At 34.2% G+C, this 23,857-nt stretch overlaps 1 protein-coding gene across 1 annotated transcript; it reads left to right on the forward strand.

Annotated features, from left to right (window-relative positions):
- The first annotated feature begins 12 nt into the window (after positions 1 to 12).
- P5CDh1 (delta-1-Pyrroline-5-carboxylate dehydrogenase 1) lies at positions 13 to 23,535 on the forward strand. Its single transcript, XM_022079492.2, has 12 exons — positions 13 to 177; positions 1,619 to 1,698; positions 4,754 to 4,887; positions 5,975 to 6,022; positions 12,444 to 12,658; positions 13,507 to 13,678; positions 13,841 to 14,028; positions 15,444 to 15,666; positions 16,782 to 16,960; positions 17,524 to 17,712; positions 18,735 to 18,853; positions 19,809 to 23,535. The coding sequence occupies exons 1-12, from the start codon at positions 134 to 136 to the stop codon at positions 19,922 to 19,924; spliced, it is 1,707 nt and encodes a 568-aa protein (XP_021935184.2). The 5' UTR covers positions 13 to 133; the 3' UTR covers positions 19,925 to 23,535.
- The last annotated feature ends 322 nt before the right edge of the window (positions 23,536 to 23,857 follow it).

A 23,857-nucleotide genomic window follows, 5' to 3' on the forward strand; every position in this document is an offset into this window, starting at 1 on the left:
ATTAATGCGCAGTAGGAGTTTGCGCATCGAGTTGAAAAATGTACGGTAGGCATATGTGTGCTACTTATTGAACTAAGGTGGATGAGTATTTATATTTCGAAATATTCGTGTTCTTGTTTGTTTTTGGTCGAAGATGTTTAACTTAAGTCGGCAGGGACTGCTTTGCAATGTCCAAAGGTAAAGATATACGCTGATTCTTATTTATTTCGTTCTAGTGACATTTGGTCCGATAGGAATTGACCCTTCAATGTGGGCAAATTAAAATTGCCCCCTGTAATTGACCCCACTTCCTGTGTGATAAGATGAAAGTCTCTCTTAGTTTGATTTATTACTAAGGGCGTTTAGTCCTTATCACGATGTCATGTGTTGAGGGCTGACCATACTCTGGCACAGTGTGGAATAATGAAGTTCCATATTGTTTTTAATGACCTACACGTACACATCTGAATTGTACGAAAAAACCTTCCTAACACGATATGCTGTATGATAATGGTATGTCCTAATTCTCTTTCCAGAGGATACCAGGGCTGCTTTCCTGTTAGTAAATGTATCCCCTCTCCCTGATACCTTCTTCTTCATGAAGTCATTTCCACACTTCTGGCTCAGATTTTGAGATGCTTGTTACCTCCATCATCATTGCCCTGGTGACGGAGTTAGCAAGGACTCTCTGAAACATTAGTAAACTTCTACCAGACTACATGGTGTTACAATCCAGAAGACAGCCATATCAGTATTCTATGTATTTATTATGACTGTCATGTTGAGAACAGTGCTCCATTATTTCACTGTGGCATTGCAAAGTGAGATTTGAAAAGTAAAGTCTTTATTTCTTGAAGAAAGTTTGTGACATATGATCTGGAGCTTTCATGGTAGCAAAGTATAACAGTTTCTTCTCCGGCCACCTTACATGGCTGGTAGCCCAAGAAGAATTTATTATAGGTCTGTGACAGTCAGATTTCTAGGATATTTCTGCATTTCTGACTTATCAAATTGTGGAATCAAACCCTGACATTTCAGTTGATGAAAATATGGCATAATAATATATTGGCACAAAGGTATAATGTTTGGTGCCTATAGTTGAATGTTGTGTACATTTGCTTGCAAAGATGTCAAAACAGAGAAGCAGTAAGATCAGCTCTCTTCATTGAAGAAGTTGAGAAGAACAGGCATTCATTTTGATTAAATTCAGTTTAATGTGTTATTTTTCATGCTTGTTTAGAAACAGTGGTAGCAGCAGCCCAGTGTGTTAAAGAATGTGCAGACACACAGGTTTCATACCATATGCCTTACATTCTTAAGGATTTATTTTATTGATTGAGTGTTTATAGTCACCTCAACAGCTGTATTTAGATGTGACAATCTGTTGATTAAATAATTAAATACACATACTTAGGTTGTTAATGCATAGCCATGTTTGCCTTAAAGATGATGTCAGAATTTTGGAACTTCATTTAACAGATTATTGATTAAAAAGATCTGAAATGCACTGATGCCATGAATATTTCATGTTTACTTTATTTAGTGACTATTATATATTACATTAGATGAAATCTAACTATGCATATCTTGTGTTCATCATTTCTTCTGTAGTTCATTTTATGTATTGTGTTCATTCTAGGTTTAATTGCCGACTTCTTAGTTCTGTTGTGCCAGAGGTGAAGATTGATGATTTTCGTGTGAAAAATGAACCTATTTTATGTGAGTTTTACTATATGTGTACAGAATTTATGTTCTTATAGATTAACTGAGCGTTATATGTTTTTGCTGTGTAAAGAGACAGATGTCTTCATTATTGTTTTATTAGTGACAAAGTTCTTGTTATAGAAAGTACACTCTTTTTAACACAAAACATTCACTCTAAGTTTATTTTTATAAATGTACATGTTCCTTCTGATGTTTGAAATAGGCAGCTTCACTGATCTGTTCAGTCTTTACTGTTTACATTTCAGCTATCAGAATGAACTTTTGGCCCTAGAGGTAGGGGTGACCAGCATCAGTTTGATCAGTAGTAATAATACAGAGAGAGGGAGGGCACAGAGTTCAGAGAAGAAAAATACTGAGTTGGAACAGTCAGAATTTTAGGAAGTAGATATAAGACAAAGAGAGAATACCAAAGATAATTCTATTGATGAAATTAAAGGGAAAGCCAAAGGGGAGACCTAGAGGTCAAGATGGGAACAGCAGGTTAGGAAGGAAAACCATAAGAAGAGACTGAGGAGTTGTGGGAAGTCAGGGATAGATGCAAAGTTTTGGAGACAACCCACTTAAAGTAGAAATTTTTTGAGCAGCATTTAAATTGACCCATGGAATTTAAGCATGGGCCATAAGGACTGATGAGTTTAGTGTGTTGGTTTTCCTTTCTTTATTAATCCCCCCAGTCCATCAAGCTAAATGTTTGGATGATTTTAAAAGAGATTGTCATACACATGGAGCTACAAAGTTCCTGATTTATTATTCTCAGTTATCCAAACATTTGATTCTATACAGCTTTTGTGTTGGAAAAAACATCATTAAATGGGTTATGACTGTGACCACTTCTGTCTCCATGCTGTCCGGTCATTTTCATCTTATTCATTACTCATCACTTCTACGGTTGATCCAGCACCTTTACTTTGCAATTATATTAGTAAAGTTAATAATCCAGTTTCCTGAATTGTGCAAAATATTTTGTAATAGAATATTACTTGGCAATTCTTTATTTAATTACATGGACTGTTCAGTAAAGACTGAGAATGGTTTTTTGTAAAATATTTGAAAGTATTGATGTAACTTTTATTTATGGTAGATGGTAGCTCTGATAGGAATTAGTCACCATGTGCAATTACAGGTTGCTGCATGTTTAATTGTGCTTGTATTGTGACCTTGATTATGAGCTACGCCTGTCTCACCTCCAAAGTAGCGCATCCATCGTGATGGGTGTTAAAGCAGAACAATGTGCTGTGCTGAAATTTTGTTACCACTTCAAGAAAACTGAAAATGAAGCATACAACTTGTTAAAAAAGGCTTATGGGGAAGAGGTTTTGCCTCAGTCAGTGGCACTTCAATAATTAAAGAATTTGAAGGTCAGGAGTCATTCAAGAAGCTGGGTGGTCTGGGAGCTCCTTCAGCTGTAATTGATGTGACTGTTAATGCCACCTGTGTTATAATGTGTGAAAATTGAGAGATTACCAGTAGAGAGTTGTCTGATATGTTCATAATGTCTTTAGGGAGTATTGGACACTGGATACTTTGTCATGACATTGACAAGACCACTTGTTGTGAACATTGTCATTCAGTTTTGACGTAAATAAGTCTATATGGAAGGGTCAGTGTCATTCCGCAAAAAAGTGTAACGAAAAAGTGTAAGGAAAAAGTGTAAGAAAAATGTGTAAGATGGTTACCTAGGAAATATCAACAATTTGTAAATATGGCCAGCTTGTATGCATTGTTATGTTACCTAGGAAACGTCATCTGTTTATTCGGCATTGTTGTGTTTCATTATTGCCTTAAACATTCCGCTTTCGTTATTGCGGAAAGAGCTGAGCTGTGAATCGCTTGTAGAAGAAGTGTGTCATAGACTAGATAATTTTGTGCTGGTAAAAACCTTTTAGAATATCACAAGTACTTATCTTATATAAGAATTATTAAGAAATCTATTGTTGCGCTAATTTGTTGCATCATACTATGTACAAGATGGATGACATTGAAGCTAAAAGACTCCATAACGCAGAATATATGAGACAGTAAAGAAAACGTAAAAAAATAGAAGTATTAAATAATGATATATCAAATCTAAAACTTCTTGACGATGGTGAAGAGTCAATTGAATAAAAATTTCCTTGGGCCCACTAGATAGAGCTATCTCCGGAGATAGGGATTAGCTCTATCTAGTGGGCCCAACTGTGTAGTAACCTGAAGACAGAGATAGAGTTCAATCTCCGAAACGTTGTTTTTTACGTTTTATATTTACTAGACGATGGATAATATCCAAGGAAATTTTTATTCTATTAAATAATGAACTCCAGAGTGTATGGTCAATGGTGAAGAAGTTTTAATTGTAACCCTGTATATTTGTAACCACAAACCTAAGCTTTCTCACATTTATGGAGAAAACGTTTGGCTTAATGTTGATATCAAATCCTCAATGTAGTGCTACTAGATCAAAATCTTGTATAGATATGGTGTTTGCACGATATGTTGATACTCTTAAATGTACAAATTTTATAACATATTTCACCTACCACAGACCCATCTTAAGCATAACTAATTCAAGGTAGGCAGTACTGTCTTACTCAAACTTTAATCAATTGTAAAGCGGGTATAAAGAAAATGTTTAGAATAAAGCCACTGTATAAACTCCTAACCGCATAGATGTATTTACGTCAAATTCTCCGAAACCGTGGTTCCACTGTCACTTTTTGACAAGTGAAGACATTCAGTGTATCCATCACTTTCCCTTCACCCCAGATCTAGTGCCTTGTGACTCTTTTTTCTGCACTAAAAAGGCAGCTTTGAGGACAGCGCTTCCAGACCATACATAGATGCTGCAGTCAAAGCTGAAGAGACAATTTAAGATGTCAAAAAATGGCTTCAGCCATGTCTTTGATGAGTAGCATAAATTTTGGAATAGGTATATTGAGTTAAGGGGAACCTATGTTGGAAAAGAATGCACTTGTAGTAATTCATAATAAAGGAGGTATTTAAAAACATATTCAGTCTTTATTGAACAGTCCTCATATAATGTTGTGTTGTATAACAATTTTTTTTTATGAAGCTTACCTGAAAGGGAGCAAGGAACGCAAAGAACTGGTAGCAGCATTACAAGAAACTGCTGCCACTTGTGAGGATGTGCCCATTGTTATTGGAGATGAAGAAATTCGGACAAGTGATGTCAGATATCAAGTTATGGTAAGCAGGTTAAATGTTTCAATGACATCATTAGAATAAGTTTGTTGCAGCATAACTTATGCTGATGAAAGGCAAAATCATCCTATATGATTGTTGTATATTCTCTAATGATTTTTAGAATATTAGTTACTTGAATTTATTGGAGTGGTGATTGGTTTGCCATTGCCATTACAGTTTAAGGAGTGTAAGAAGAATTGAAATTGGGTGAGTATTTAATATAATGTTAAATTTGTGTGCATTTTTTTAAGTGTTTAAATGGGTAGTTCTTAAATTGTTAAGTCTTTGGATCATTTTGGTGCAAGAGAAATTTCTCATAACCCATCTACTCCACTCTGTGACACTTCTGCACAAACGAAATGTTGGAAAGTGTGGGAAGAATTGACAGCATTTCAGAGGTCCCAGCTGCCTCCATCATTAGGACTCAACACCCTAATGATGGAGGCAACAATGAAATGTCGGTAAACTTATACCAGACTACACAGTGCAACAACCCAGAAGACAGCCATCTTCAGACTCACTGCCATGAAAACATCAAATCCTACAAAAAAAAATTAATAACATTTAAATATGATTACATTTTACTTTTATATTACAGTACATTCCTGTTCATTGGGCCATCTGTTAATCAGGGCAGCCATTTATTTGGGACAAATCTTTAAGAACAAACCTTTTTAACTCTTTACATGGAACTTCTCATAATTAGGGCAGCTGATTAATTGGGCCAAAGTGTTTTAGTCCCAATGTGTCCCAATTAACCGGAATCCACTGTATTTACAAAAATATCTGGTGGCCTGCACTTCAGAATCTTTGACTTCTGTTACTGCTGTTCAAGATTTTTGATTACCATGAATGATATATGGTTGAAATATATATGGTCCTGAAATTATTGGTAATTGTTAAATTTAAGTAGATTGTAGAATAAAATGTTCTGTTTTTGTAATTGCCACTTTACAGGTATTTCATTAAGTTTTAATGTTAAGTTTGTATGGTTTTGAAGAGTAAAATTATTTTTGGAATGGAACTTTAAGAAAAGATTATTTGGATATTGCACATTCATTCTTTATTGTTTTCTGTTTGATTTTTCTAGCCTCACAGTCATCAGAAGAAAATAGCTAAATTCTACTATGCTACATCGGTGAGTCCATTATTTAAACCTTTGTTTTCCAACATATACTGCCACTGAATGTTGCAGCTGAGTGGTTAGCAGTCTTACTTTGTATTCTGGAGGTTCCAGGTTCAAATTTTGGCCCATAGACTGACTATCCTGAGGTTTTTATGGTTTTCCTCTGTCCCTCTAGGCTAATGCTGGGTTAGTACCTTAAATTCAGCCACAACCACTTCCTTCTTATCTTACCCAGTTTGTTCACTTTATGTATGCATACATACACAATCAGTGCAGATATTTATTTATCATACATTGTATTAGAGGAAAGCCTAGACTGTACATGAAGGTGGTTAAAATCTGTTCAGAAGTTTTATGTATTGCTTTCAAAGGTTGTGATTTCATAATGGAGAAAGGAGGAGACTCCTTACAATCTGGTTTCGTATTAGAAACAGTAAGTCTTTCAAGACTGTAGTGATACCTTGATACTTAACAAATTTTGGAGTATACTTGGAATAACAGTTCCAGACTTGCAAACAATATAAGCAATGGCTATATACTGTTATATATTTTAGATATTGACATTCAGATTCTTTCACCAAAACGTACAAATTATTGATATCAGTTTGCATCCTTGTTTATAAGCCCCAGAGCAAAACAATATTATAAAATAATAAGAAACTGATAAAGTTAAAACAAAGTATGTGGATAAATCTTAAATCAGAATGACAGATTTGAAAGTTTTGTTGTATTTAATAGAATGTATTTGTAGTCTGAATTAGGGTTACAGAGGTCTGGTATCTGCAGTGAACAGGAAACCATTTAGGAAAATCTGATGTCAGGAGAAGGGACTTTGTTATTAATTACATGATCCTCTTGATAACAAAGGATTCCACATAATTTAGTATCTATTGTGAACTATATGCCATCAGAATTATTACAAGATCGGTAGAGAATGATGACATACTTTAATATCATTCAGTCAGTGCAGTGTACAGTATTGTAATCTAAATTTTTAAGTAATCTGTGAACTTGTTTGGTCTCAATGAATGTTTGAAAACAAATGGCATGGCATTGGATTAGTAATCATATCACAAAATTTGTGTGTTTTAAATACTTATAATGTTTTTGGTTTTTTATCAGAGTTGAATAGAAAGTTCATGTTCTTTACCTGTAATAATACACAGTATTTAATCTCACTTATGGAAACATTCTGGACTGCTTTGCTGGCAAAGGTTAAATTCTCTTGTTACCATTTTGAGTCATCAGTAACAGTATTAAAACAGTTGTCTTAACATTTCTAATAGTAAGATATAAAATGCCAGTACACATGTAACAATATTCATTCTTGTACAGTTTTCCTGTGAAGAAGTTTTTCATCACATTAAATTCCCCAAGAAACTGTGTTGAACTCAGATAATGAAACTTAGGTAGTTAATCATGTATGAATTTTCTGTTTGATTTATAGATATTTATTGTGTATTCTGTGCATGAAGTATGAAATTAATGCACTATAGTGGGGACTGTGTGTGTCTGTCCATGCGCATGTTTACTCTCTGAAGCTTGTGAATGGATTTGACTGGAATTTGGTATTGGGAATCAATACTAAAAGTTGTCATTAAAGTGACAATGCTTGTCTTCCTGACTTCAGAGATGTTTACCATTTTATTTTTATTTACAAGTTCCAAGAATCCAATAGTGGATATAGAACACGTCACAAAATCAAGTATAAAAACATAAAATACATACATTAAAAAATTACATCTAGACAAGCAGCGTACTAAATTCAAGACAATATAATTAGTATTTTTATTACAATAGTTATCCAATTAAGTACAGAACAGAATACCAGGCAACAAGAAAAGTGGAGGATTTGGACACAGGTTGTTCACGCAATTATTTTTAATTGTTGGAGGAAGTTACTCTAAAGTCACTTCGCAAATATTTGTCTGTAAATCTCTTCCTTAATTCTGATTTTGAATCCTTAATTTTTTAAAGTAGTTGCTTACAAATACAGGCTCTCTCCCATTCTTTTAAGTGCAGTGGTGTGTCGAAAACTGAAGGAAATTGTTTTGATGGATGAATTTAAAATTCCATAGAAAATTAATATGGATATGTTTATTCAATTTCCTTGTTTCTGTGTAAGTATATGAGCTCTGTTCAGAATATTTTGGTTTCTATTGTAATACCTATTTCAAAGGGAGATGCAAATGTGTGAAAATATTTTCTGTATTTCCTTCAAAGACAAAGTTATACTTATCTACATAGTCTTGGAACAGGTATTTTCTCTCAAATTAATGACTTGCTGCATTGAAAGATAAGATTAAAATTGGGAAGGGCTTCATCATGTTACACTCTTTAAACACAGGAATCATGTCCAAGGAAGTCAGGTATATGGGTTTTCTTTCATACTCAAAATCTATTGAAGTATGGTGGGAGAGTGGGAGACACAGATTTGTTTCCCAGTGATATGTATTCTGTGTGGAATGGATGAGTTATAGTCTTCATGACAGGGGCCGGTTAAATAACATCCAAGCCCCTTTTGTACCTAATTACCTCCTACTGTCTATTGATGGTTGAGTGTCCAGATGTATTAGAGAAATTCATAATCTGAATTCTTACTTGAAAAATTATAGTGTGAATCCAAGAGCAAACAAATGAATAGAAAACATTTTTAAAAAAGAAAAAGAAATATATACTGTGTTGCATATGTCTTTTTGAATAAAACTGTTACGAGTTTGCACACGAAAAGAATATGATCCATGGGCCATAGGTTGTACATGCTTGTTCTGTGGCTTCTGAAATTACAGCAGTAAGTGGGAAAAAATGTTACTGCATTGTGCTGCTGCAGTACATAAATTGGCCATTGGTGGATATTATTTTTCATCATTATGTGGGCAAGATGACAAATTCAGATATTCATTTTATTTACATGCAGAATACCATTTAATACTAATACTTAACATTATTATGTTTATTTCTTTAAAAAAAATTGTAATGATAAGAATCTTAGAAATAAATTGTAATACAGATTACAATTTTGGGTATTTCATTTAATAAAAAGAGCATATAATATTGGTATAATAAAATTTTAGGTAGTCCTAAAAGATTTAGCAGTCATTATTACAGAAATTAAAATATGAACTTTGAGTGAACAATTTTGTTAAAAAACTGCATATTTTGAGTGTTGACATTTTAAAAGCTATAAGGAATTTACGGGTAGAGACAACCACATTATGGTTAGTAGTTTCAAAGGTAATCTACATTTAATTTTCACAAAATTATTACATACTTATTTAGCTGAAAAGTCATAATTGTATACTTCTATTTTAACTTACAGCAGAACTACGTAGCTGTTCTTGATCAGCATGTCTCATAATGTATTTCACACACAATACATGAAGAAGTTGAAAAGTGGCATTTACCATTATTCACTTCTGAGCCCATGGAGATAGTTCACAGGGCTGTGTGAAAATTAGAGATATCAACCATATCTCTTTAATGATGTGCCAGCTTTAATTCTTAGTTTAGCCATTGGTAAGTAGGTTTAATTTAAAGTAACACTTAAGTGTGTTTCTTCATAACATTGTAGGTCTCTTTCAAAACTCTTATAAATGGTTCATTAAAAAAGTTGAACTGGTTTCAGTAGCTCTTATTCAGAGGGTTCATGAATTTAATTAGAATACTGGCTGTCCTGACTGTATGCTTTACTCAGGTTGCTTTATTCACTCAGATACCTTAAAAATTGGTCATGTTACCAGTAACTGACTTTTCTGACACTGTAAACACATTATCTGAACTGTAATGGGAGAAATTGAGTTTTCTGCTGTGTATGTTATCAGTAAAGGTTTTGGGCTAACATTTAAGTATTTTGCTTCTGGTATCCAAAGAGTTCCCTGAGAGAATCTCTATCATTTTTTAAAAATATTTTTCATTTCCCTTGGTCAAATCTGGATGTTTTAAGAATAATAATCAATGAGAAAACTCACTGTCCAACTCCCCCTCCCCTCATAGGACGGACCTTATTGAGGGATTAAAATTGTATTTAGAAAAGAGGGATGCAGTAATTATATTGCATTAGTATTGTATTTCAGAATGGAACTGAGTAGCCATTATATTCTAGACTTGTGTTCAGTAGGTAGCCAGTTAGAATCTGATACATTATAATCTGCCCATACTGGTTTTCTTTAGTCTCTTTCCAAGTGAGTATGGGACTAGTTGAAATAGGTCATGACTGACTCCTTCAAATCCTAATACACACTTCATTTGAGGTCATATCACTTGATGCTATGTATCCTTTACAATTGAAACATCAGTAATAGTGTAAGAATCAGTCGGTTTAGAATATACATTTATACGTACAGAAGTGACATTAATATCTTCAGACACTAAAAACTAAGGTGTAATGAAACTGGATGCTTTAGGGTGCATTTATTAAATGAAATTACCTGTAGTTAAATGTTAGAAGCACGAAAATGGCACTATGAAAAATGCTGCTAGAGTCTTATTAACAATAATAAAATAATGACCTAAAATCTTTACTAGTGTCTTGTTCTTAGGCTGTTAAAATATTTATGATATAAGTATGCATAACGTATGTATTTGAATGAACATTGAAATATCTAATTTCCTGTTGTCTTCTAGATTATGATACAATGTAGTCATGTTGGTGGTTACCAGCATTTCAGAAGAATGTATGGTTTCCATTTACAGGGCTTCAACCCTGAAGATGTAGGTGATATGCTTCTCTGAAATAATGGTAACCACTCACAAGGCTACACAGCATCACAGCCAGAAGACTAAAGCGGATATATTCACAGCTGTGAGAACCTCAAATTTCAGATATTGTGACATCCTAGTTCCAGGTACATTTTGACAAGTTGATAGGTATTTGTTTCTTCAATAAATTTTCTGTTATAGATCCTGAAGTTTCATCAGTGTCATCATAAAAGTCATCTGTGTCTATCCCAAAGTATTTCATTCCACTTTACATTACCACAACTTTTTTTCCTAAGATATTTTAGTATCATTGTCCCATGTTCATTTCAATCTCCTGGGCTCTGTAATGTAACCTATCTTATGTTTCTAGTAATTTTTATCCCCTAATAAATATGAAGTTTTATACTTAAGATGAAAAATCTTACAGTAAGTTATATGTGAGAAATCACAATTTTGATGTGTCTTAAGCCACTGCCATATACTGTTATGTGTGATAAGATTGCCTTCATTTCCTTGTACTTTTCTCAAAATGAGAATTGTTCTTACTGTTATTTTATTTGGTTATTTTGCATTGTGGTATAAACTGCAAAGCTTTTGTATTGTTAAATGAGATATAATAAAACAGTTGTGAATAGGGCAGGCAGAATGTGGAAGGAAGCAGCTAAAGTTACTGTTCTGGAATTTATGTAGAGGGAATGAGGAAAACCATGAAAATCATTTGGATATCAAATTTCCACACAGAATTTGAACTGAGTACCTCTTGAATGCAAGTGTGATGCATTGCTTCAGTGCTGGCCTGCGTTGTTATTCTTTCTGCTGTAAATTGGCTAGAATTCAAAAGGCTGTCATCTGATGGGGATGTTAAATATAGAGTATAGCTTCAATAGCATTGTAATATTAACAGTACCAAATATATTGTTCATATCTGTTGCATTAATTGACAGTTTCTAAACAATTAGACTGCCAGATACAACTGTTTAACAGTAAATTAAAAGTAAAGCTATCCCACTATGCACCATATAGGCATTGGGTGGAGAGGAGGTATATAGCTCCTACCCATTCTCAACCTCAGCACTAGATATAGTTGAGTGGTCAGCATCATGCCCCAGCTGTGCTTTACCTCTGGGGAAGGGAACCCAGTACCCATTGGACGGGAGGCTGGGTGGGCCCTATAGCTGGTCTGGATACAGACAACTTTTTGAACTTCATATATATTAAAATATAACACATTTCTCACAACACATCTGGATGAACCAGGGTGGATACAAAACAAGCTATCAGTGTAGAAAGCACACAGAAATGGGATCCACATATAGCTGAAAACAGATCTGAAATGAGCTTTTATCAACAAAATAACTGAGGGAGCTTAGTTATGAAGATAGAAGAACCAGCAAAATTTTAACCTATTTATTAGACTTTAAAACAATTTTAAATAATGATTTAAAATTAGAATTTGGACAGAAGTTTTGATTATAAGTGGTATGGATTTACCCCTAATGATGTCCTAAATTGGTAATGAATTAATGAGAAAAGAGGCAAAGTTTATTTAAATTTGGATAATTAACAGTTGTATTTTGTGTAATTATTTGGAAACTAAGCAGTATCAAGTTGGTCCACAATGCTGACTGGTAAACAAATTCTATGTAGTGCTTTGGGTTCCAAACTTCTTTAGCTCAAGTATACTGATGATATCACTTACTATAAAGCTTCTTGGTGGTGTACTTGTTTACTGCAGGATATTGTGCAAAGATCAATAGAAGTGGCCACTGCAGCCCAGGTGTCATGGGATCGAACTCCATTAGAGCAAAGGCTGCAAATTTGGCATCGGGCTGCTGATCTGATGGCAAACAAATACCGCATGAAGCTGAATGCAACAACCATGCTAGGTCAAGCTAAGACTGCTATCCAGGCAGAGATCGATTCAGCAGCTGAACTGATTGATTTCTTTAGGTAACTTAGAGTTTTATAATGATTAACTCTGAAAGACAGAAATAAATGTTTATTAACTTGGTTTCTCATGTAAAAGGAAGAGTGTATTTTGAGGGTGTTTGAGAACAAGTTATTTACAATATATGAACCTAAGAGTGATGAGTTGACAGGAGGCTGGAGAAAATTACATAATGAACAGATTCATAATTTATACTCTTTGGCATATGTTATTATGACAGTCAAAGAGGATGAGATGGGTGGAGCATGTAGCACACATGGGGAAATGAGTACAATACTTTTGTTGGAAATCCTGAAAGGAAGATACCACTTGGTGACCTAGGCATAGATGGAAGTATGATATTAATCTGTACTGTGCAGGAATAGGGGTTTCAAACCCACATAGTATGGGGCTGTTGGCTGGACTTCAACAACAGGGTTAATGGTGTGGCAGTGTGCTACTGTGATGTACAGCTAACTGGACCATGTATAAATTGATGCATGGTTGTTAAAGGATAAAACGGATCTTAAGGAAGTAGAGTGGGAGGGTGTGGACTGGAATTATCAAGCTCAGGATAAGAACTGATGGTGGACTGTTGTGAACGCAGTAATGAACCTTCAGGTTCCATGAAAGACAGGGATTTTCTTTACAATCTAAGTAGTTTTTTATGAAGTTCTTGGTTCCGTGGAATTTGATAATTAGCCATAATGCAGCTCAAGAATGTGAACAGATTGAATAAATGTGTTTATTTATATTTGTATATAAACATATTTATTTGTATTTGTACGTGCAAGATTTGTTTGATGTATCTTGAATATTAACAGTAATTTATTTTATGGTAATGTTGTTTATAATGGAATTTCTGCTGTAGGTTTAATGCATATTCTGCAAAGGAGTTAACTAAATACCAACCAATTAGTGAGGAACCATCAGTAACATTGAACTCCATGCGGTATCGAGGGATTGGTGGTTTTGTTGCTGCAGTCTCGCCGTTTAACTTCACAGCTATTGGTGGCAACTTAGCCTACACTCCAGCTCTTATGGTAGGTCTTTCATTATATTAGGGAATGATATGTATAATTGTTTATTGTTGTGATCATCATCATCGTCAAGTACTCTGTTTAGCTAGTAAATGGGAATACATGCTGTTAACCCTTTAAAAAGTGTATAGTAAAACTATTAATGAAGTGCATTGCATGTTGCAGGGGAATGGAGTATTATGGAAACCTTCAGACACAGCATTGCTTTCAAATTACACTGTCTTCAAGATTGTTCGTGAAGCAGGATTACCACCGGGTGTGGTAAATTTTGTGCCTGCCGATGGTCCTGTTTTTGGAGATGCTATCACATCGTCTCCACATCTTGGTGGAATTAACTTCACAGGATCTGTGCCGTAAGTGTATTTGAATGATTTTTGAAGTTACAGATCTCATTAAATGGGATGTGATTATGAAAATAGACTTCACACAATCATATTTCCATGGGAATTCAATATATTTGGGGATGTTTTCCTAAAACCCTTCTTTTTAACTACTGAGTATTCCTTGTAGGTAGGTCAGCATCGTAAGCCATTGCTAACTCAGTGACTTCACTCACCTGGCACCAACATTATGGCTCCCCTTCTGTTTGCCATACATACACCCTAAAAATGGGAATTGCACTATTCACTGAAACACTAGAACAGCTTCAGCAGACATAACTAAACTCCAAAGTTATTCAATACAGGTAGCCCTCGATTTATGCCGGGGATGCGTTCCTGGACGAACTGGCGTAAATTGAAACTCTTTTATAATGTAAATCAATGGGGAGTCATTGACATGCGTTCCCAGCACCCAAACATTGACAAGTAATATAATGGCATTACATTTAAAGCTCTGAAATAACGTAAATAAAATAAAGGGAATTAAAAAAATATATTTTATACACTTACAAACGGCAATTCGTTGGTCCCCGCGATTGACTGCGATTCTTTCATGTGATTGATGTGTACAGTCATCTCTGCTGTTATGCGATAGTTGCATTCATGTAAGACACCGACCTATGGAAAATCGCGTAGTAAAAATAACCCCGGTACCTCCGCAGAGATTAAATTAGTCCTTTGAAAGTTTAAAGTGCCAGGAATGAAATTGCATAAGAGCAAACTCGCATATGCAAAAGTTTGCATTTCACAAACAGTTATTACCGATTCATCGATCTCATTGGAGCAAATTTGCGTTAACGAAACATATGTAATTGCAGAGATGACTGTATTTATAATTTTTATTTAAAATCAGCGATGTAAGAATTACAATTTAGTATAAGAATCAGTACGAGATACATTGTAAAACGTTATAAATAATAGTAAAATATGTTTTTTTCACTTTTTGACTTGTTGGTTTCAAAATCGGCATTATTTTGAATCAGCGCAAATTGAACCGGCACAAATCGAAGGCTACCTGTACATTTGGGTGGAGGGGGGGCAGTGCAGTAAACAATTTTTTTTCCAAATGCTTTCTATGTTATTTTGCATACCTCATTGGCCTTAATGTTAGTTTATTGTACATTCCTTGCATTTTGTAAGTGTTCACCATCTCTAAAAATTCATCAAATGGAACTTGTACACTGCAATGAAATGTATATTGTTTTATGTCATTAAGCTTTTGTGTAATTAACTGAAATTCTGGTGTAAGTTAGCCCATGAACTTATACATTATCTAAATATAACATTGGCAATACAAGGTTTATAGGACTGGAACTGTGTGCTGTAAGTATAGAGGCTTTACTAGGTCTACCCAGAACTACTCATTAAGTAATTCCTTATGTTTGTAGAACGTTCAACCGGCTTTGGACACAGGTTGGACAAAACATTAACCGTTACCGTAGCTATCCGAGAATTATTGGAGAGTGTGGTGGTAAGAACTACCATTTTGTCCATCCGTCAGCAGATGTCACCAGTGTTGTTATGGGTACTATCAGATCAGCGTTTGAATTTTGTGGTCAGAAGTGTTCTGCTTGCTCTCGGATGTATGTGCCACAGTCATTATGGCCAAAAGTAAGTAGTTTGTATGCATGTTGAGCAAAATGAAACGAGTGAAATAATTTGTCATTTAAAGTGTTTTGATAATAGCTTGTGAAAAATGACACTTGGAGACGTCATTACTTGACAGCAGTTGTTTGGTGTATTTTAAAAACTACCCTTTAGTTTCATCATGTCAGCTGTCTGCTCATGTGGAAAGGTCCCAAACAGTCTAACTGATTTTTGTGAAGCTTGGTATTCTAGACATATACTGAATTAGCACATGTCATTTTCATTCCCTTCAATTTATTTCAAGGGATACTTTATGCAAGAACATAATTGTTTCTTAAACCTTTATATATGTTTTTTTAATCCCTCATTTTGATGGAACTGTATATGGCAGTTACGTTCTGTTCATATTGCCATGTGTTAACATTAATTTATATTTGTTTTTTAAGGTCCAAAGTCAATGTTTATGTTTATTTTTTGAGTTGTTGAACAGTTTTGACTATATTATATGAGTGTGGTATGTGGGATATTCATTGACTTTAATTCATTTTAAAGTTTTAAATTATCTGTCATAGTTATCTTATGAGTTATGTAACAGTTTTTGATTGCATGGGTATTACTGTGTGTAGATTTCATTAATTTAAATCTGTTTTAAGGCTTATGTTATGGACCCAAATATATTTCTTGGTTTGTCTCACTGTAGTACCACACTTACCTGAATAAAGAAATGTGTACAAATAACAAGTATGGTTCAGCATTATTTTTCTTTGACTGTCAGCTAGTTGGATAATTATGCTACTAACCTGAGAGAAAAGTGTCTTGGAATTAAAGTTATGGGGATTCATAAAATTTGTATTATGTCTACAATAGTTGCATAAAACAAGCAGGTGTTATATTTATTTTAAAATTATGTTCCTAATGCCATGCTGTATTGCATTTACTTGTACTTACTGTATCTAATGTGAGTCTCTCTGCATTAATCCTGTTTTAGGGAATGTGCTACTACTAATTTATCAAGGAAATGCAGACCATTAGTTATAAGAAAGTGCTTTTACACTATTGACTTGTGACAGTTTCTTGGACAGAAATAAGTAATGAACATTTATAAGTGGGATGTCTAGTATTTTATAACTTTTTTACAGATCAAGGCAGGTCTTCTAGCAGAACGGTCTAAGCTAAAAGTTGGTGATCCAACAGAGTTCGACAGTTTTACTTCTGCTGTTATCGATGACAAGGCATTTCAGCGAATAAAGTCCTATATTGAACATGCAAATAATTCAAAAAATTTGACAGTAATTGGGGGTGGGAAATATGACAACAGGTGGGTTACTTATTACATAGGTAAGTTTAAAAGTATCTACATTGTTATTAAAATAAAGAAAACAATGATAAAGAACTCACAAGGGCATCATTTCTTACATGGCCTCCCCTCTTTTCAACACACTTAGTCTAGTGTTGCATAAGTTTTTGTATGACTTCAAAAACGAGTTTTTAGCTTAATGGCAAATCAGAGTACAAAGCACTATTGCAATTCATAGGTTGACAGAACATAGCAATAAACTAACACAAGAAATATGATATATAAAGAACTAATGTGCAACAATAAATATGCTGAGGAATAGCACTTAAAACGTTATAATGAAGTGTGTAAATTGAATACTTTACTATAGATACATGAGAAGCCCCTGAGAATGGATGGCCTGTATGGGTTAGTACATATTGGGTGTAATACAGTAAGATATATTTAATATGAGTTATAGCTGATGGTTATTTTAGTATAATATTTTCAATAACTAGTACTGTGATATGGAATTTAATTTCAGTTTTAAGATTTTCATTATTTTGATGCCGTATACAAAATAACTTTGAGGTGCGTTGTTACAGCAAGGGCTACTTCATTGAACCAACTATTGTGGAAGCTTTAGATCCAGAAGATCGAATTATGGTGGAGGAGATCTTTGGTCCTGTCCTCTCTGTATATGTTTATCATGAAAAGGACCTTGAATTTACTCTGAGACTTGTGGGTGAGTCAACACCCTATGCCCTGACAGGAGCTGTCTTTGGTACAGATCAGTAAGTACTTATATGAAGTTTATTTGTTGGCTGATATTTATAAAGCATAAACTGCTTGTGAAGGACTGTTACATAACCTGTTATTACTTTTATATAACGAAATCTGTTATTAGTAGATGCGCATAAGTATTTTTACTTTGAAAATATGTTTGAGTGCATTCTTAAAATAAAAGTTTTGCTTTTTTGTGGCAGTGTCTTTATTAATTACATGATGTGCAAATCATTCATGTTACTGCTGAGCTGAACAAGTTCAGTAAAAGTAGAAATTATATGATATACTTTGTCCAAACTGCATTGAATAATGTGTTGTACTCAACATGTACTAGCCTTCTTATTTATGGTAGAAAATTGGGTATTTTTGGTTTTCCATAAAAGTGTACAGCATGGTTTTGCTAATACAAATGCCATCATTTCCTTTGAAATCGAATGCATATTTTAGTCACCATAGTATGTGGATTGTATAATGCAACTACTTGAAGTTGGTGCTCATTATTATTGTTGTTTTGATTGTATGATTTATTACTTTTATAATTTTTGTGCTGTTACTAGCTAATAAGAACTGAATTACTACTAGTACTACTATTACTACTACTGCTGTTATAGCTACTACTGCTGCTGCTATTAATACTTAGTACTTATTACTTAAGGGCCACGGTGGTCTAGCGGTTAGAACGCTGGCCTTGTAATCCTGGGGTCCCGGGTTCAATTCCCGGTGGTGCTCAGATTTATAACTTGTGTTGGGCAAGGCCGTGGTCTAGGCATCACGGAGTTTTCCTCCGGGGGCTTCCCCGGTTTCTCCGTGGCATCCCAACAATTACTCCATTCACACACAGAAGAAGGCAATGGCAAACCACTTCTGGATCATCTGCCAAGAACGTATATGAACAGGTCCCAGTCCGAGATAAGGATGGAAGGATCCTGTTCATATGGACCTGTCGTCAGACAGAACACTACAAATAATAAAACTTATTACTTAATACTTATTGCTTAATACTTACTACTTATTCTTATATAAATTTCAGACATTTTCTTCAGTATGCTCTGGAAGAATTGAAGCAAACAGCTGGGAACTTTTACATCAATGACAAGTCCACAGGTTCAGTGGTTGGACAACAGCCGTTTGGTGGAGGGCGTATGTCAGGTGAGTTTGGTAGAACATCATCTAACCAACTTTGATTCGTTTATTTGTGTTTTGATTAGTATTCAGCAGATTAATTGAGAAGTTTTGAGTGTGCATGGGATTGGCCTACAACATTATTTGGTCTCCTTTTAGGCCTACCCACCTTATCAGTTTATTTAACCTGTCTGGTATAGGAGGGCCTGACTGGTGTAGCTTGTATGCGCATTAATTATTTCCAAGTTTCCTCATCACAATTAGGTAGGAACATCAAAGGATTGCATTTTTCATGTTACTGTTCATTCATTGCACAAACCAAATACGTGTTTGTCCACATGGTTAATGTCTGAAAGTACACTACACTTATTAAATTTTATATAAGGAGTCTGTACTAAACCAAAGTAACAAGTGAATTTAATTTTGGTACATATCAGTCTAATATAACACCTTATTTACATGAAGTTCTAATCAAACTTCTGATTATTTTTTTAAGAAATAGCTTGTACAAAAACATATAAGTGATATAAAAATAGTGGTTATCAGGGTCTACAGCTTTTGTTTGAAAGTTCCTTCAGTGTGGTATTTAACAAAATAAAAAGGATAAATAATTTCTGGACATGGGGTGTGGTATCTTAACATGACTGGCTTTGCAGTATAAATTTTATGTCTGTATTAAAATAATTTGTTTACCAGTGAGATTTGCAAAACTGCAAAGAAAACAATGGAAGATATAATAACCCAAAGTGGAATAGTACTTGCACTTTTCCTTGTACTCATGAATCAGGGACATAAATTATACACATTGTTAACAGATATGACTGCATAGTCTGTAGCCAGCTTGAAGTTGAGGGTTGAATCACATGCTTTTTATGTGTTGTGTGTTTTTAAAGAGGCAGTGAAACTGAAAATTGGTCCTGTGAATCGAATATGGGACATAATAATAAATTTAAGAGTGTGGTTGCTGTTCTCTGTTATGCAGGAACAAATGATAAAGCTGGCGGACCGCACTATGTCCTTCGTTGGGCTTCTCCACAGGCCATCAAGGAAACATTTGTGCCACTCAAAGAATGGAAGTACCCATACATGTCTGATTAATACACACAATAAAAGTAACTTATGATCAGCCAGTAGGAAGCCAGCTTGACCATCAGCTGACCAATAGCATGTTGCTGGCAGTACTGTGATAACAGCAACATGTGCGAGGGAGTCTGTATATTACAAGCATATTAAGAATAATGATAATAAAAGTAATAATATTACACATGGATTTTGAAGAGTTTCATGAGAATACTTTTTTCTTTGAATTATGTTTATCGATTACAAGACAAGAAATTATTGTAATGTTTATTGAGAATGGGAAGGAATTTCAAGGAATATTGTTTTACACATTTACTTTGAAATCTCTCTGAAGTTTTGTTGTGATGAATAAAACAAGAGCTCTGGATGATTTTTTTTCCTCAGCCAGTGTTGGGTAGTCAAAGATAACAAAAAGCAACATTGTGGCTAGTTACAAAATTGTTGTTATAACAGTATTAGTGCCACAGTTAGTCTTTACTCAGAGTTACAATGAACTACTTAATTGTGAAATTGTGTGAATGAAACAAGTGTACATGTCTTAGAACTTGTATATTTTTGGTACCTAAGTCACTTTTCTGTATCAAACGTTTCGTTCTATTAGTTGTGATTATCGTCCTGCAACAGGTATGTATGTAGTATGCTACTGTTTTTCTGATTGTTATTTCTGTATAATGATTTTATCACAGTATTTTGTACATATACAAACTTTATGCTCTATATTAGGTTCCTGTAATTTAAATAAAACTTACAAAAACAATTGTTATATTTCTAATGTTAGATAATGGAATGGCTTTCTACATTTGACAAACCCAACACTGTTTCCTTATTTATTTTATCAGGTGAGATAAGCCATGCATTTAATTAAAAGAATGGTTTTTAAGCATATATATAGAGTGATTACGATAATGTGTACTGATTACCAGAGGTCATACACCATATTTATCCAAATAGGATTTGCCTCTGAATAAGGTGCACAAGTTCTTTCTTTCTTTCTTTCTCTCTCTCTCTCTCGAGAAAAATTGTTAAACAAAAATAATACTGAAGTTGGAAATTAATACATTATAGTAAATTGGCTTGTCACAATTTTAAACTTTACTCGTGTACCATCAGTTGCCAATAATACCTCAACACCATGAGCAATACATAACAAATATGCTTCACTGCTGCTGTCACTATGTCTGAATTGATCTGGTCATTCTCAGTAGCCCATACTGTAGTACCAGTATTTTCAGAATTTTAACATTTTTTATGTATGATGTAGGGCAAGCATGTCAAACTCAAAGGCTAACACGGGCCAAATAAACAATGTTTAAGTTTATGTGGGCCACAAAAAAACAAAAACTTCAATTTTCATAGAAACGTAGGTTTATTTCGAAAAATATAGTATAAAAAAAAGAACAAGAACAACGATAAAATTAATGTTTTCTTCCTGACACTTGGCATCTCTTCTCTGCTACTATCTTTCCTACTTCGGGGGAAATCTTGTTCGCAGTGATTATTTTCAAAACTGATCCAAGGTGAATGTATAATTGTGGATCTGACAGGAGACTTATTTCCTTTCATAATTGTAAATAACTGCTCACACCGATAAGTATTTCCAAGCATGGAAATAATTTCATATGCGAATTTTCGAGTATTTTCAAACCTGGCAGGTAAATATTTGTAAAATCCAGGCACGCCAACTTCACTGAATTTTGCCTTCAAATTAAGTTACGAAATTTTTATTAAAACGTTTCTTACATAACGGGCCGCAAAAATATTCCTTATTGGTCGCATGCGGGCCGCGAGTTTGACATGCTTGATGTAGGGAGCCTTTTTTGCAGTACTTGTTTTTGTTTCATTTAAAGTTTCTGAAACAACCTCAGTTTGAACTGAATCAGTTCTTTTAGTTTCTTTCATGATTTCTAATGCTTTCAACTGGCATATTTCATGTGACATCACATAACATAATTATTAACAGTCATCTACATATGAAGGAAGCTTTTCTTCTACCACTGCAAATTTTGCTTCTTGCCTACAATGAACGTGGCAAATTACCCCTGTTTTGTAGTGGATACAACTTTCACTGACTCCAAAATTTTAGTTTTCCACTGATTAATAGTTGACAGTACACCCCTTTTCCTTACTTCCTGTTGCAGGGAAGAGGAAAGTTTGAAGGTTGGGCTTCTTACTTTACCCAACAGCCAATACAGCTTGTGTCTACTACATTGCCAAATATACTACTGCATCCTGTATATTCTCTCATGTACCAATTTGTGCTATCCGAAGCACATCCTAAAGTATGACATGCATCCGTTATTCTTACATGTAAAATATATAAAAGGAAGGTGCTCATAGTATTTGGATAAATATGGTATATATGTATTCAGTAACTGAAGATTGTATTTGTATCCATTCCCATTAATTGTTGAAGATCATTGCAAGCAAGCAATATGAGCTGTTACCACCATTGCTGAAAGTCTGATAAATTGTGTTATTACAAGAAATATGAATGTATATTACTAAAATTTGCAGTATTAAGTGCCCTCCTGTTGCTATGAATTTTGACCTGAATGCTTATTCACTTTTAATATATAAGCTTGATGGGTGACCTTTTATCTGTTTAATAAACGTTAATCCCATTAGTTATTGGATAATTGCTTTTACTAGTTATGCCAGTGCTGATGATTTGCAGTATACTTCAGATTAAATAAACTTTTGTTTTGAAACTGAAGCCAAGTGACCACTGACTAGATTGACTTGGTGTAATTTTTAAATGATTTTCTTCCTATAAACAAGAACATCTGAATTGTGTTTGTATGTGTATGTGAATAGTCTTTTGATGACTGGTAAATTTGTTTAAGCCAGAAAGTAATGAATATGATTTTTAAAGAGTAAAAATTGGCAGGTCAGTCTGCAGTATAACAGCCTTATATACTTTGCTTGGATGAATATTAGGTATTTTAACTTTTGTATCAGTATTGAAAATGGAGAGTAAAGTTCCAAGTAGGAAACAAAGTACATGAAGAGAAGAACTGGATTTTTGTGTATTTGAGTAAATGGGTGAATTACCCGCAGTACACATATTTCAGATGTAATGAATACAGAATTTTTTTTTATTAATATGCAGTATTAAGTTATTGACTGTAAATATACATTTTATTATGTTATGATTGTCGTCATGTAAGAAGGTACATTTTTAAATTCTGTTGATTTACATCAGTTAGGGTCAGCAAATATGCTGTAGGAAACATCACCTTAGAAATCGTTATCCTAAAATCATGAGTGTTTTTTATTATTTAGTGTTCTGTCTGACAACAGGTCCATTGTTCTGCCCAAAAAGAGTTCGCCAGTTTTCCCTATTCCCAGCTTCTCGTTTTAACTCCTGAAACTTCATCTTCTTTCCTTGTTTAAGATCATCAGTTAGCTGTATCAGTCTTCTTCCCAGATCATGAGTGTACAAGAGTGTAAAATATAACTGGTCAGTAGAACAGTATGTTATGTTTGAGTTGTTTACAGAGATGTGAGTTGTCCAATGTTATTTCAGGTCATGTGCTGAGAACTAATCAAAGCATAGTTTTTGTTGATTCATTATACAGTGTTAAATAGACATTTGGATACAAATAAAATTGACACCTAGCAGTTGAAAAGTTGTCCTATAGATTGTTCTTTGCTCAAATATGTGTACAGAGCCTTAGGATGCCAATGTCTTATCTAATCCAGGGGCTGGAAACTTTTTATTACTGCAGCCACATTGGCTATTCATATTTTTGTTGGGGACTACAAAACATGTGGGCTGTGTGCAAAGCTGTATAGCTGGTGTTCACTTGGGTAAGATTACGCTTATGTTTTGCCTCACAACTGATTTCATAATATCGCAGTAGTAAAAAAATGTACGAATTCTTGGAAAATAAAATTACATTTGACTTATGAATGGAAATTCGACACGTAATTTGTAAAGATCTTTCATTG

The sequence above is a fragment of the Zootermopsis nevadensis genome, unplaced genomic scaffold (assembly GCF_977971745.1).
Source record: "Zootermopsis nevadensis isolate Lab colony 2312 unplaced genomic scaffold, Znev_1.0 Znev_ptg000018l, whole genome shotgun sequence".
Taxonomy (NCBI): domain Eukaryota; kingdom Metazoa; phylum Arthropoda; class Insecta; order Blattodea; family Termopsidae; genus Zootermopsis; species Zootermopsis nevadensis.

Excerpts from the sequence above, each read along its gene's own strand:
- P5CDh1 (XM_022079492.2), top strand. The coding sequence starts at position 134 with ATGTTTAACTTAAGTCGGCAGGGACTGCTTTGCAATGTCCAAAG. Across the intron at positions 4,888-5,974 it reads ATGTCAGATATCAAGTTATG|CCTCACAGTCATCAGAAGAA; the intron begins GTAAGCAGGTTA and ends TGATTTTTCTAG. Across the intron at positions 16,961-17,523 it reads GGTGGGAAATATGACAACAG|CAAGGGCTACTTCATTGAAC; the intron begins GTGGGTTACTTA and ends GCGTTGTTACAG.